Source organism: Acomys russatus, chromosome 10, assembly GCF_903995435.1.
Source record: "Acomys russatus chromosome 10, mAcoRus1.1, whole genome shotgun sequence".
In the NCBI taxonomy this organism is placed as follows: Eukaryota; Metazoa; Chordata; class Mammalia; order Rodentia; family Muridae; genus Acomys; species Acomys russatus.
The window spans coordinates 14158936-14174488 of record NC_067146.1 but is presented as its reverse complement, the minus strand read 5'-3'; the positions used below and the strand labels follow the sequence as shown (position 1 = coordinate 14174488).

Below are 15553 nucleotides of genomic sequence, written 5' to 3'. Positions count from 1 at the left end.
TCAAATAGAGGCCTCATATGGCCAGTGTGCATAATGGGCTGATGCTGCCTCTCCTGAGCCTTCGGTTAGATGACGCACTGGCTGGGTGGTGAGGCAGGGCCAGGCAAAGTCCATGTATGAGGAAGAAGCCACAGGAAGGAGGGAGTGGCAATCTGTGTGCGGGAAACAATAGCATTAGATCCTCCTACCCATTTCCGGGTCTCTCATCTCAGTCCAAGTCTTATAACAATAGGTTACCAGGCAGATTAGTGCTGAAGTGACACCAAGGCTAGTGACAGGGCCAGTGTCAGCAAAAGCAAAGATGGCAATGAGAGTGACACCATACAAGACTCAGGGGAGCTTGAATGTTTTTCCCACATTAATTTATTCACTGTGAATATGTATGAGTGTATTCAAATGCATTCCTGCATGTGGGCAAGCAGGGGAGCTTGGGTACCCCCAAACACACACCACATTAATTTATGCACTATTTGTGTGTTCAAATGCGTGTGTGTGCACCAGCATGTGCCACAGCACACATGTGGAGGCCAGGAGACAGCTTGTTGCAGTTGATTCTCCCCTTCCACCATGCGAGTTTCTGGGACCAAGTTCAGGCCATCAGGCTCAGTAGCAAGTGCTTTTACTTGCTGAGTTATCTCACTGGTGCCCGAGGGGTCTGATTGGTCCTACAGACCTCTCGGTGTCACTGAGGAAGAGGGCTGAGGCATAATTACCTAAGGGTGTCTACACTCAAAAGATCTCAATGCAGCTTCCTTTACCTTCTGCAGCCATCAGATCTAGTATAGACTCCCCAGCTTTAAAAGCCTTACAAGGGCTGAGTGCTGTGACGCACACTTGTAATCCTAACACTCAGGGAGGCAGAGGCAGGCGGGTCTCTGTGAGTTCAAGGCCAGGCTGGTGTACAACATGAGTCCAGGAAAACCAAGGCTACACAGGAAAAAAAAAAAAATGAGGGAGGCTGTTCTGAGAAATTTCTTCAGTATCCCCAACTAGAGAATCATACCCTTCCATAGAAAAGGCACCACTGCCCCCCTCCCCACCCTGCAGGACTGAAGCCTGAAGCCTGTCCTCAATCCTTACCCCAGCAGGACTGGAGACAGGCTTGGGGTGAGGTATCGCTGGACCACTTGTTGGGTGCTGTCCCCCAGCACAGTTGACAGACGGAAGGGCAGAGAGGTTCCAATACAGCCAGGGTTGCCGAGGCTATGCTGCCAGGGGACTGCTAGAGAAAGCGAGCAGAGACCCTCAACTCCTAGGGAGTCTCCCTATTCAGAAAACCTGGGTAACAGGACTGTACAGCCCCTGAGACTTTAGGCTGTGTCCTACACTCCAGAGGGTGTCATGCATATAGGCATCCATGGAGCAGCACTTTGCAGAAATTCACTATGAAGGCTCTGGCCACCCATGGATTTTACCCAGGATAGGGCATGAGCGCTTCAGCCTTCCCAGTTAACAACTCCCCTCTCCTCCAATGTACCTGTGCAGAGATGATCCCTGGGGAAACTCTTTGTACTGTCAGATCCTGAGAGGTACCTACAAGGTAAGGGTGGGTCCACTCAGAGGGAGAAATAGGCATGGGGACCTCGGGTGTGGTAGAATACAGAGGTTCCAGGAAAGGTGGCGACTACAGATGTCACCAACTTAGACTGTCTTCTTCCAAAACCAGGGCCTTAGGGAACTAGAAATAATGATTAAGTCCAAGGGATGACCATGGGGGCAGAATGATGGATGGATGGATGGATGGATGGATGGGTGGATGGGTGGATGGATGGGTGGGTGGGTGGATGTGGATGGATGGATGAGTGGACGGGTGGATGGATGGGTAGGTGGATGGATGGATGGGTGCATGGGTGCATGGATGGATGGGTGGGTGCATGGATGGATGGGTGGGTGGGTGAATATGCACAGAAATCACCTGGCAGCTGTCTTTCCGACTTCAGCTTCTCCTGCCTGCGCCATTTGGCTCTTCTGTTGGAAAACCAGACCTAAGAGAGACGAGGGACTGTGTCACTGGCTGTGTTTTCAGCCACCTGGCGCCAGTTGCTCTCACCATGTGTCCCTTGGCTTTGGACTCAGAAAGCAGAGCCTTCCTCCCTTCCGACACCCTCACTCCCTGCTCTGCCCTTTGCTCTCTGCTTCCTTCCTCGCTTCAAGGGCTTCCAGTGGGGAAAAGAGGAGAGCAATCGACAGAAAAGCAAAAAGAATTTCGTAGCCTTCTCCTTTGCAGTTTCCTTGTACTGTGTTACAGAGCTCACTCACCCTCACTGTGTCCTCAGGCAGGGCGGTGGCAGCAGCCAGCTTTCCACGGGCCACCGAATCTGGATACTGCCCACGCTGGAACTCTGTAGAGCCAGGTTCCCACGGTGAGGTTAAGGGAGGGAATAAGGCATGGTCTCCGTGTCAATCCCCATTCTCTACCTTTTTTTCCTGGTTTTTCGAGACAGTGATCTCGAACTCATAGTGATCCACCTGCCTCTGCCTCCCGAGTGCTGGGATTACCCACGTGCGCCACCACATCCGGCTTCATTCTCTACCTCTTAAAACCTTAAATAACCCTCCTCCCCAAGGCCAAGCCACTCACAACCTGTGGCCCCTTCAGCCTTCACCCACAAGGCTCAAGGCAGCATCGCTTTCATACCAAGGACCTTGTGCGCCCACTGTCTACCCCAGCCCAGCACCTTTCTCCAGCGCCTCAGCTTGGCCTGGGGAGAAGATAGTCCGATTCCTGTGGCTGGTCCCCGGGTGCGGACCACGGGGAGCCTCATAGTTACTCTGGGGACTGGGAAAAGCTGGAGCCAAAATAGCTGCAAAGAAGGACAATGTCTTAGGGCATTTGTGACGTTGACTTTTCTGGCCCTACGGGGTCTCTCGCATGGCAGCAGCACGGGCACAGAAGCAGAGCGGGGCTAGAGGAATATGAAGTTCCTGGGCAGTTACTGTACGGTGTGGTTACTATCGTGGTGCTGCTTAGGGAAAGCAGAGTTGCTCCAGGTGTGACAGACCCCATAGAGCATGGAGGAGGTTCTGCGAACCTAAGCAGGAAGCAGAGGAAGGCTGTAAAAGGTCCAGCCTAGCCTCGCCCTTAGCTGATACTGTGAATCTAGGAGATCCGGCAGGGAGTTCTGTTACAAGACCTGCCCACAGCTGCCTGATGGCTGAGCAAGTCATTTTTCTGAGCTTCCATATCCTACCAGGAGAAAAATAGAGTCAACTGCTAGACCCTCTTTTTGTTTGTTTGTTCTGTTTTTGTATTTTGAGACAGGGTTTCTCTGTGTAGCCTTGGCTGTCCTGGATTCATGTTGTAGACCAGGCTGGCCTCAAACTCACAGATCCTCCTGCCTCTGCCTCCTGAGTGCTGGGATTAAAGGCATGGGTCACCACCGCCTGGTAGACCCCTCTTTAAGGGATTGTGAAGGTGATTCAAAAAAAGAAAGAAAGAAAAGAAGAAAAAGAAAAGAAAAAAGAATGAGAACTTCTCATGACGGGCAGAAGGAAGAGCTATACAGTTATACAAGGCTAAGAATTTAGCTTTGATTATCCCCAGTGCCAAATGGAAGACTTACCTGGTGGTCTGAGCCGTGCCCAGTGCAGCCTCTGGTCTTCCTGCAGTGCCCGGAGGACTCGATTGATAGAGGACACCTGGGGGGGGGGGGGTTGGAGTACACATCAGGAAGGCAGTGTATAGGGTATCTAGGGACCCAGGGTTGCGTCCTATAGATCCGTTCCCCTCTAGTCACCATTCCCAAGAGTAGCTGCCTCTCCCTCTCTCCCCATACTTCCTCCCTGACCACCACCACTTTTCAGAAGAGAAATCTGTGAGCCAAAGGCTAGTTTCAGCTTCCCTTAATGCCAGGACACCCACATTCCCACAGGAAAGTGGGTCTTCTTCTCCCCAGTCTACCTGCAAGCCCACAGCAGGGGGAAGACACTCACACTGGGAGTCCTGCCCTGGGTGCAAAGCCCTTCAGCACAAAGCTGGCGTTGGATCTCCCAGGCAAAGAGCGCTGGATACTCATCCTTCAGCTGGGCGATTCGAGCCACCACAGCAGGTGTGGCCAGCCGTGGCTTGCTTCCCCCAGTGCCCTTGGGTTCCAGGACACCTGTGCGGTAGTAACGCCCCAGGATCTTGCTCACACAGCCGTTTGATACCTGAGTCAGGGGAGAAGCAAGAACAGGGCACAGAAGGCATGCTGAGCAGAAGAGGGTGAGCATTCCCGGCACAGAAGGAAGCTACAAGGCAAAGTGGGACTAACTGGACCAAGCCATAAAGTGGAGGGGCTAATGTCATCTTTGGGTGCCTAGAACTCCCCTTCCCAACCTCCAAGAGGGTCTTTTAAGAGGAGACCCTGGGAGTTCAGCCCCGAATTACAGCCTTGAGATGGGTTCTCAGTGCTTGGTTCTTGTCTCTGTCACTATGTAAAGAAATGGTTTGGTGCCAGGAGTGGTGGCTCATGCCTTTAATCCCAGCACTCAGGAGGCAGAGGCAGGTGAATCAATGTGAGTTCCAGGCCAGCCTGGTCTACAAAGTGAGTCTAGGACAGCCAAGGCTGCACAGAGAAACCCTATCTCAAAACACAGAAGAAAGAAAGAAAGGAAGGAAGAAAGGGTTTGGCACTACCTTAAGGCTTCGTGAGATGTCACAGGGGCGCATCCCACTGATTGATAGCTGCACAATCTGCTGCCGGGTGTCCAGAGGAAGGGGCCGGCCATTCACAAAGAGTCCCCCCAGCTGGTTCATGGTGCTAACTCCTGGGCATGAAAAGTCAGCTTCAGCACACCGCACCTGTCCAGGTCCCCACCCATCTCTGCAGGTCACTTGGTCTTCCAGACTGGCCTGCTACCATAGGGTGTGCCTTTCTCTGAAACCGGGCCCACCTTTTCCCCTGGGGTCTCCAAAACTTTCTTTAGGAGCTGGTTATATCCTGATCTGAAGGTAACAAACAGGGAGCAGTTGGAGAAAGCATTGCCTAGACCACCGGCTAAGGACAAATGAAACTGTGTTGGTGGAAGCCAAGACCCAGGAGCAGTATTGTTTTTTATTTTGTTTTGTTTTTTAAGACAGGGTTTTTCTGTGTAGCCTTGGTTGGCCTGGACTCACTTTGTGGACCAGGCTGGCCTTGAACTCACAGCACTCCACCTGCCTCTGCCTCCCAAGTGCTGGGATTAAAGGAATGCGCCACCACCGCCCAGCCCAGTATTCTGTCTGTGAGCCCATCCATATTCTTCCAACTTCTCCCAGACCTCTTACCGTCCTGCTGCATGCTTCACACTAGTCCCTCCTCATAGAAGAATGAGCAAGACAACTGGCAAGCCGAAAAGGGGAGCTCCTTTTAAAAGTTCCTTCTGATTTGGGGCTGGTTCTGCAGCAATAGAGGGTAATTTAAGTGTAGTCTCTTGAAATGGTCATGGGATGGAACATTTGTGACAGAGGGTCAGTAGGCTGGCCAACACTAAAACATTAAAATTCTCATAAGTTCTCATATGATGAGCATCATAGGGTCAGCTGAGGTCTGGCTCTTTTCCGATATCCCGATAAAAAGGTTAGAGGCGGGAGAGGGGGTAGGGACCATTCTTCTTAGTACTCAGACTTTTTCATCCCCAAGTGGACAACTTGACCTCTGACCTATCATAAGCTCTCTCGGGGTCTGATTGATACACTTGAGGCTGAGCCTCTGGCGCCCAGGTTCAGGTTTTCACTAGCCCGCAGGTCTGGATTCGGTTCTCTAAACTACCAGTCAAACACTTGCTTCAGAGCACTTCAAAGAAAGCCAAACCTTTGTATCTCAAGTTCTTCAGGGAAATTTGGGGCTCATCTCTACCTTCAGGTCCTGGTCTCTGGTCCCACACATTGGAAATAAATACACAAAGCCTGAGGTGATGACTTCTACCAGCTGACACACCTCATACACAGCAGCGTCTAAAGCTGCTAGAGCTGCTGATTCTTTTGAGCACCGAAGAAGCCTAGGTATCATGGTGACACCTCCTCTGCAATGGCCGCCTTTTAGACACTGTGTATTTTGCTGCCATTTTCCGACAGCATTTTGAAAAGAAGGGAAGCTGCCCACTTACGGGAGCAGAAGCCATCCCAAGCAGAGAGTCTGGGCAGCACCAGCCACGGCCCTGAGTTTTTCTGCTTTCAAAAGCAACTAGGAGGAGTTGAAGCTGCTCCTTTCATGGCTGGAATCTTGGCAGAGCTGTAGGTAACTCCAGAGAACAGCTTATGCACGGAACTTTCCTGAAATAACCACACTGTCTTGGCTCAGTTAACTCAGCAGCAATTACTGAATGGGTAGGGCATTAAGCATGAACACATTGTTGTTTGTTTGGGATAAAGTGAGGGAGAAAAAAAAATAGGACAGCTGAGCACATAGAGCTAAGTTATGCTCAGAGAGGAAGCAGGGTTAGACTACCAGCCAAAGCTGAGTCTGCCCTAAGATTCTTTCCTTATAAATGGAGATTTCAATGTAATAGGATGAGGAAATCAGCAGGCATGAAACACCAAGAATCCAGAGCCCATTGTGTTCAGCAGCTAAGGTGGCCTCTATTAGTTTATTTTTAGGCACCTAGAGACATACTCCTTCAATTTCTTAGCATTCCAGAAACTCAGTAAGAATGTTAAACTACCCCTTCTCCCCGCCGCGCTGCAAAGGAAACAGGCACAGATTGAGATCAACATAAATCAAGACCCCCTCAGAGAGTAAAACTCAAGGCTCAGAAGTCAGCTCCTGGCTGAGGTAACAATGTCTGGCTCCTGAACACAGGATTCTATTTCTCTGTCCCAAGTCCTTCACACTTGGGCAATTGCCGTAGAGGAAGTGGAGAAGGGAAGCTTGATCCGGGAACGTAAAGGGCAGGGGTTGGGGGCTTAGCCTATCAGCCTAACCCTGAAATTTTCCTAAGAATTTTTCTTCCCAAGTGACCAAGGGGCCAAAATTACTGTGGTACCCAAGTTCATATCCAAACCTAAAAAAACCTCCAACCCAAAATGAAGCACGCTGCAACTCACAAACAGAAACCCTGTTTCCAACAGCCTGCCACATATTACCAGTATTTGTGGTAACTTGTCAGAAAAAAACAAAACAAAACAAAAAACACCTGGTACTCAGTAGATGAGAAAGTAGATTAAGGAGTTAAAAGGGCAGGAAAGTGAGTAGCTGTAAAGACACAGGAGGGAGAAAGTTGAGCTTGGCCACACAAAGACATGGAGACAGTATGGGAGACAGAGCAGACAGTGAGCCTGCAGCCAAGCTACCTGGGTGGAGCGAACGAGGTGGGAATCCCAGAGAAAGGTCTCGGGGTCCTGGGCTGGCTCCAGAGGTTGCTGTCGGTCTGGTCTTCTCACAGCCTCCCCACTGCCTCTGCTTCAGTCCCGCCAGGGGGTCCACAGCTGCACAGAGTCTGTGCTCAGGAGCAGAGGGCAGCCTTCTGGGAGTAGCCAGTGATGTCACAGGCCATGAGCAGAGGAGGAGGAGGCAAGTGTGCATGGGGCTGGCTGACACTGGCCCTGAGGCAGGGCAGCCCACAGCCAGTGACCCACTGTGTCCTTCTGTGGGGGCTTCAGAGTCCACCTTGTGTCCACCTCCCCTGAAGGAGGCATAGACGCATTCTCTGACAGGCTCTCTCAAGCCAGTGTGTCCCCAAGCATGGGCCAGTACGCTTGGAAAGAACACAGAACATGCAAGATGAGGAACTTCAGACTATGTCCCCAATGTTTCACATCATAGAAACACAAAAGAATATTCCATAAGCACTGGTACACAGTTTGCCAGCCATAATGCATGTCTGGGCTTTTAAGTCAATGCCCAGATCATGTGTATTATGATGGAAGACAAATGATATGTATAGCCTGACTGAGTACAGACTGAGGCGGCTTCTACTAGAAGGAGAGAGGGTGGAGAAGAGAGCATGCCTCATACAGCAGTTCTCTCCAGAAGAGATTCTCACTGATTTTCCAGTTGACTCCTTGACTGAAACCACACAAGGGGTGAGTCCCTAGAAATGAGGCCAGCATGGACTTCAGAGCACTGGCAGTGTGAGAGAGGGGTGGTGGGAACGCGTGTCTGGGGATGACAACAAACGCATGTGTTTCTGATGCGTTATTAGAAACAATCTACTCTTCCCTCTTCCGTCTCTGGATGTTTTCACTGGATTTCACTCGGGACTTGATGTTTTTAGATTAAATAAAAAAATGATACTGCTACACACACACACACACACACACACACACACACACACACACACACACAGAGACACACACACACACCACTACTACATATTGCCTGGGCCATTGCTGGGGTGAGGAATCCAGGGGCTGAGTAGGTTGTCCCTTGAGGCTGGGTTGCAGGAAGGGAACACAGACTTCAGCGCTAGGAAGCCTTGTTGCCAGCTAGTTGTGGGCAGACTCTTGCAAGGGTGTGAAGGAGCAGATACGGAAAGGCTTTTGGGTCTGTTTTATATCTCAGAATCTGTAACGTAGTCACAGGAGTGAGGTAAGCAGCTCTGATTTATTGAGGCATTAAGACTAGACCGAGAAGTCGGAGGGGAGAATAGTAGATCTCATTGGTAATGGCGGTGTAGAAGTGGGTATTGTACTTGAACTTGGATCTTGGAGTTGGAGATTCTTGTCTTCCAAGGCCAAATGTATCCCAGAAATGGATCTTCAGCCTTACCCCGACATACACTCCACTCCTTTTCCAGTCTGTTCCAGCATCTTCAGGCTGAGCCAGAGCGCTGGAGCAGAGGGAAAACCATAGCATGGTTTCAGCACCAAGGGCAGGACAGCACTTGCCCCAGTCCAAGGAGAGCCCTTCCACCTTCCACAGGGGGCAGCTGGGGGCTGCTGGGCGGTCTACTCAGCTGTGCCTGGTGAAAGAAGGTCCCCAAGAAGTGGGTATCCCTCTTCTCAGTCTCCCTCTCCTGCCTTATTTCTTTCTCTGAATCTGACCCTGCATCTTGGAGCTCAAGGTTCATGCCCTGACCGGCTTTTCCTATAGACAGCTGCTTGAGGGTGTTGGAAGGGGTGTCAGGGGGTTAAGAAAAGACAAGCCCTGGCAGATGGTGGTGGCAGCGATTTCCCCCATAAACCACCCTCTCGCTCAGTCTTTACAACAGGCCCTCAGGTCTGAACAAACAGAAGCTTTCGACTCAGAGGTGATAGGGAGAGGAAAAAAGGGGAAAGGGCCCTGGCGGGGGGCCTAGCAAGCCTAAAGGCTCCATCGCTCAGCCCTCTGCCTAGCGCGCCAGACTGTTTGAGAAGCAAATATCTCCCTTCACTGTCTGTCTCTCTCAACTGCCCCCACCGTGTTTGGGGCTAATTGTCCCTCATTAGCTGGGCCCAGCCCCCAGGCTGCCGCCAGCCCCCGCCATCTGCTCACAATTATACATTAACTCAGAGGTCTTGTCACGCGCCAGCCAGGTTGTGCGCCCCTCTCCTAGGCCAGCCAAGGCCACTACAGCTCCTTCCTCGCCTAGATCGTTGACTCCTGCCTTAGGGGAGCTGCTAGACTAGGGGCCCGTGACTGTGGTAAACATTCTATCCTTAGAGGAGATGGCTAGAGTTCCTCCCCGCTTTCCTCGTGATGCCAAAAGGCGAGCTAACCCGTGCGTAAAGCTGGAGAGGACAGGGCGCGGCAGGCGCACTGGCCGGCTGACTTTGTCTGGCACCTCCCCGGGAGCTCCTAGCTCCTGTTGGAGGAGCTGATCCCAGTTCTGACTGTTTCGCCCCTCTCTAAGGTGCCTGTGTGTAGGATGTGGGATCCTGGTCCTCATCTTCCCTTTCTAAAGAGAGTCCCATCCTCAGCCAGTCCTCAGCTTTCCAGAGCGCACGCGCCACCTATCCAAAATCATTCTCCAGCAGCCGGCACCTCCCACCTTAAAGTCCAAGCGGTTCCTCCGCTACAAAAATATGGGGGCTCCTCTAATTCCCTGGATATTCCCGAGCGTGGAAATCGCTCGGGAATATCCACCCTCCACCCACAAGATTTCGTATGATCATTCTGCTACCCCAGACCTCACTTCCCTCCAGTGTCAGAGCTCTGTCCGCCTGCAGACAGCTGTGCTGTTCAGCTCAGATTCCACGCGCCAGGTCTCTTCCTCTGCTCTCCCCAGAAAGGTAGTGAGAAGCTCACTCTCCATCCAGCTTTGGAGCAGGAGCGCAGGGGGAAAATATCCATTCCCCTGCTCTTTTTCATGAAGAGCCCCCAATCTCTGAGGCTCGAGCCTGACCCAAGTTTTTTACAGGACTAGGGTAGGTCCGGTAGGATGGTCAGTTTGCACTTCCCTAAGAACTCCCAACAGAACCGGGAAGTTCATAGAGACTAGAGCTACCCTCGCATAAGGAGACAAGACGAGGAAGCCCACTGGGTGTGAAAAGAGAATGTAGAGCTACCTGGCCAAACACTGAAATCACAGCAAGGCGGAACCAAAAGGTGACACTGTGTCAGCCACCGACCCTGAAAAGTGGGAAGGGGCTGGGGAGGCACCGAGGTTCCCTGGCAATTGCTAAGCCTTTGCCTCACTTTGCCTGGGACCCTAGAGGCACAAATAGCCAGTTGTCTGTTTTACTAAACAATAAGTTTGACAGAGGATCGACATATATCCCACATCCAGCTCCCCAGTGAGCATCTTACAGTAACGTGGTACGTGCGTTGTATTGAATAGACAATGTCGATGCTGTTGCTCGTTGACCCCCGTACTCGATTCTGATTTCCTCACTCCTTCCCTGATGTTCCGTTTTCGGTTCCAGGGTCCCATCTGGGAGACCACTTCACATTTGCCTCCTGAGTTCCGCTCGGCTACTTCACAGATCCCCTCTGTTTTTTAATAATAGGATTGATTTTAAGGAAGTGTGCCTTTTATAAGCCACCCCTTTACTGAAAGAGCTTCTAACTTATTTTTCTACTGTGTGCAAACATTAAAAATCATATGTACTTATGAGATCAAGAAGTGTCTGATACATGTATCCATTGTTTAATTTAAAATAAAAAATTTTAAATGCTTACACACACACACACACACACACACACACACACACACACACACATCCTCACTTCCCCACTTAACATTTCTTCATGGTGAAATCCTCTCTTGCAGCTTTTTTTCGGAAGTATGCATTACATTGCTATATATATTGCAATAATGGCACTCTGGATCTTCTGGCTCCTAACTCACTGTAACTTAGGTCCCCTTGATTAACCTGTCCTCACTCATTCCTTCCATAGGTCCTTCCTAATGTGTTGTTTATTTGTTGCTTTTTTGAGACAGAGTCCCATGTAGAATAGGCTGGCCACAAACGAACATAGCTGAAAATGACCTTGACGCTTTGGCACTCCTGCCTCCACCTCCCCAGTGGTGAGATTACAGGCACACGTCACCACACCTGGCCATCTCGTGCGTGCTTGCTGCATGGTTGGACTAGTCTGATGGGTTTAGGAGGGGAAGACCCAAGAGGCCCAGGGCTGTTTCTATCCCATCAAATGGAGGGTGCCTAGACTAACATGGTTTGTAGCTCTTGAGGTTGACTCTGGCGATCTACCTGAAGTAGTGTGTGTAGTTTTGTCCACCTAAGTTACCTCTTCCATTCCATACAGCATTTTTCTGAAGGAAGTTGTTGTGTGTAGGTCGTATTTAAACAATGGAGAGTTATGCTCACTTACCTGAGAACACAGTGTCCACATAGTCAAGTTGGACTTCTCCTGTGAGGGTTTGTCTCCTCTCTTGTTTATGCACTCGATAACTTATTTGAGTATTATTCATGATGTAAAGTGTTGTAGGTATTGAAGGGACTCTGGCCATCTCAAGCATGGCGAGCAGGCTCTCGTAGGACTTGCTCTTCTCCCCAATTCCTTCTTCCTTTCTTTTTTCTCAAGACAGTGCTTTACTGTGTTGCCTTGGGTGTCCTGGACTCACTTTGAAGACCAGGCTGGCCCTCTTTCTTATTAAAAATAAAAAACTGTTATATTACATTCCTAAAGCTAGCCCCCAAGGTCTGTTCCCTTATTTGTCCAATTCCTCCTCCTGGAGGCTGACTACCAAGGTCCAGCTATCAAAACATTGGGGTCCAGCAATCAGAAGCCCCCTTTGGATCACCTAATTAACATGCCCAGTTACAACTAAACAACACAACCTAAGCTGAGGTTTCCCCTTTTACTTTTATAAACCACCATTTTTCCTATGTGTTGCACCTCCTCTTTATCCTGAGATGGTCCTTTGTCCTTTCTCTTGTCCCCTTTGTCCCCTCTCCCTCCTTTCCCTTATGCCTCTCCCTCTATTTGCCCCTCTGGGGCAAATACTCTCTTTTGTGCTGAGAACTTGGTCTAGGGGGTCCTGAGTCAATACTTTTCCTTCCAGGTCTCAGTATAGATGGATTTTGTTTCTAAGAAAACTTATTTTTATTCTTTAGGGTATAATCAGATGTGCTGCTTAGTTTTACTGCTCAGTTTGCTCTGGAGCTGCCCATCACTTCTGTGTTCCCTTCAGCATGCCTTTACTGGCCAACCCACATAGGGTTTGTGTTTTCCATTCAGGGTTGGCTGTGACAGACAGTGCTCCCTTGCTTTCGTGCTGCCTTGCTTTCATGCTCCCTTGCTTTCTGGCACCGGAAGATACTTCATGTTTATCTGTCCCCACTCCTTGAACTAGCGGTTTCTCTGAAGAGCTTTAGTGCTTTCACTGAACAATGGTATGAGAAACCAAACTCTGGGTACTAGGGTTTTAGCTGCTAATGGCATGCTATTGCTTCTAGTTGACAGAACAAAGAAATATATGTATGTTTCTACATGTAAGCATTTGAATCTACAGTAAAATAAGCACAATGTTGCTAACTGCAATCCATTATTACAGGATCCATTTAATTTCACCCCTGTTTAAGTGTAAAATATAATCCACCATCTACTTACCAACTTTTCTGATCCAAGCACACATCGTTGTAGTGTCAGAATGGTTAACAGAAACCAGCGTTGGGCCACACCTTATCAACTAGAGTACAGAGCTTGTTTACAGCTTATTTATTTTGGTGCCTGAATTTGTTTCTAGAGACCCATTTATGCCAGATAAGCTCTCCATCACTGCACTCCATCTCCAGCCTCTGTACAAATGATCTCACCTTTAACTTTTTAGCCCCTCTCACACCCAAAGCTGGCAAAAACAGCACCTTTATTGCTGTCTCATCTGTGAGGCCATTTCACAGACGTATGATGTGGCTGGTTTCCTCTGACACACTCTGCACTCCTTCCTAAATCCCTCTGACTGCTTGACGATTGTTCTGAAATTGCCCCACACTAGGGCTTGCTCTTTAGGCGGTAACATTCTGTGGGTGCCAGATGAGCAGCACTGTGTATCCCCAATTATATCTGTAACAGAACAGTTGATTTATTACCTAAGAATTATTGTCATTCCAAGTTCAGCCTTTCGCTTTTCCCTAAACCTCTGGTAAACATTGAAATTAAAAAAAAAAAAAATCATTATTGTAGTTTCTCTTTTCCCAGAATACCATACAATAGAACCACGGATGTGTCACCTCTTCAGCTATTGTACACTCATTTAAGATTTGTCCATGTCTATTCACGCCCTGCTTGTTCTTTCTTTTTATTACTTAATACTATTGCATAGATGAACCGCAGTTCACTGACAGGAACACATGTAAAGTTTGGACAATTGTAAATCGGGCTATTGTAAACATTTATATGCAGGTTTCATTGGGCACACAAGTTTTCAACACACAAAGAGATTGTTTTTAGTCTTGGAGAAAAAAAAAATGCTTAAGTAAATTCTAATGCTTCCACACCGTCTGACGTCCTTAGCACCAGCAGAGGACGGCTCCGATGCTTTGTCTGCCTGCCAGCAATTGCTCTTGTCTGTATTGTTTGTTGTGACCGGGTTTTGTAGCCCTGGCTGGAACTCACTTTGTAGACCAGGCTGGACTTGAACTCACAGAGATCCATCTGTATCTTCCACCCGAGTGCTGAGATTAAAGGCGTGTGCCACCAAGCCCAATTTAGGTGGATATTTTGTTGTTGTTGATGTTGTGTTGTTTGGGCTAATTGTTTGAGACAAGGTCTCACTCTGTAACCTTCTAGCCTGTAACCTAGAGATCTGCCTGACTCTGCCTTCTGTGTGCAAGTGCCACCACATCTGCCTGGTTTGGGTTTTTTGTTTTGTTTTGTTTTGTTTGTTTGTTTGTTTGTTTGTTGCTTGTTTTTGGTTGTTGTTTTGTTTTGTTCTGTTTTTGAGACAGAATTTCTCTGTGTAGTCCTGACTGTCCTGGAATTTGCTCTGTAGACCAGGCTAGTCTTGACTCAGAGATCCACCTGCTTCTGCCTTCTAAGTGTTGGAACTAAAGGCGTGCGCCACCACTGCTGGTTTTTGTTTTTTTGAGGCAGGGTCTGTTGAAGTCCAGTTTGCTTGGAACTCACTAAGTAGCCAACAGTGACCTTGAGCTGCTAACTCTCTTGTCTCCACCTCCCAAGTGCTGGGACTACAGGCATCCACCACCACTGCCAGTTGGAAGTTTTATAGTTTTGCGTTGAACATTTGGGATCACAACCAATTTTGAGTTGACACTTGTGACCTGGGTAGTCTATGCCCATATTCATTTTTAAATATATTCCAATTGTTCAATTTTGTTGAAAAGACTCTTTTCTCCATTGCCTTGCCTTTGTTCCTTGGTCAGGAGTATTTGACTGGAGGCTGGAGAGGCGGTTCTGCGGTTAAGAGCGCTTGCTCACAGAGGACCTGGGTTTAATTCCTGGCACCATCATGGCAACCCATAACCTTCCATAATTTCAGTTCCAAGGGCTCCAGTGACCTCTTCTGACGTACATGTGAACCAGTCACTCACATGGTGCACAGACATATGTGGGAGCAAAACACTCCTGCACATAATAAAATAAATAAAAATTGAAAAGGAATATTTGACAGTGCTGGCATTGATCTCTGTCTTATTGATTTTGCTTAATTGATATATGCTTCCATTTTTTTCACTAATACTATGCTTTCTTAGTTGTATAACTTTAAAGTAAGTCTTAAGTTGAGGAATGTGAATTATCCAACTTTATTCTTCTCCACCAATACTGTATTGAATAATCTATGCTTCGAAAAAACTTTTAAAAATTAAATGTGTGCGTGCATGCGACACACATATAGAGGTAAAAAGATAGCAGATGGGAGTTGCTTCTCTCCTTTCGCTGTGTAGGTCCTGGGGTCACAGTTGGGTTGCCAGGCTTGATGCTCTTACCTGCTTAGCCATCTTGCCACACTTAAAAAAAAAAGATGTATTTATTATTTAGACAGTATTCCGCCCACATGTGTGCTTGCAGGCCAGAAGACGGCACCAGATCACATGTGAGCCACCACGTGGTTGCTGGGAACTGAACTCAGTACCTTTTGGAAGAACGAACAGTGCTCTTAACCTCTGAGCCATCTCACCAGCCCATCTTGCCACACTTAGCTATAAACTTTTTAATCAGTGTGTCAATCTCCATAAAATAGTTTGCTGTAGTTTTGATTAGGATTTTATTGAATCTACAGAGCAAGTTGGGGGAAATGGACATTTTAA

General features: G+C 48.6%; 1 protein-coding gene across 1 annotated transcript; it reads right to left on the bottom strand.

Moving 5' to 3' along the window:
* Nucleotides 1-4744, bottom strand: Pax4 (paired box 4). The gene is made up of 9 exons (XM_051152474.1): nucleotides 4619-4744; nucleotides 3934-4149; nucleotides 3564-3639; nucleotides 2679-2804; nucleotides 2260-2342; nucleotides 1916-1985; nucleotides 1478-1533; nucleotides 1081-1222; nucleotides 1-152 (listed from the first exon to the last, which is right to left on the bottom strand). The coding sequence occupies exons 1-9, from the start codon at nucleotides 4736-4738 to the stop codon at nucleotides 1-3; spliced, it is 1041 nt and encodes a 346-aa protein (XP_051008431.1). The 5' UTR covers nucleotides 4739-4744.
* Nucleotides 4745-15553: the final 10809 nt, after the last annotated feature.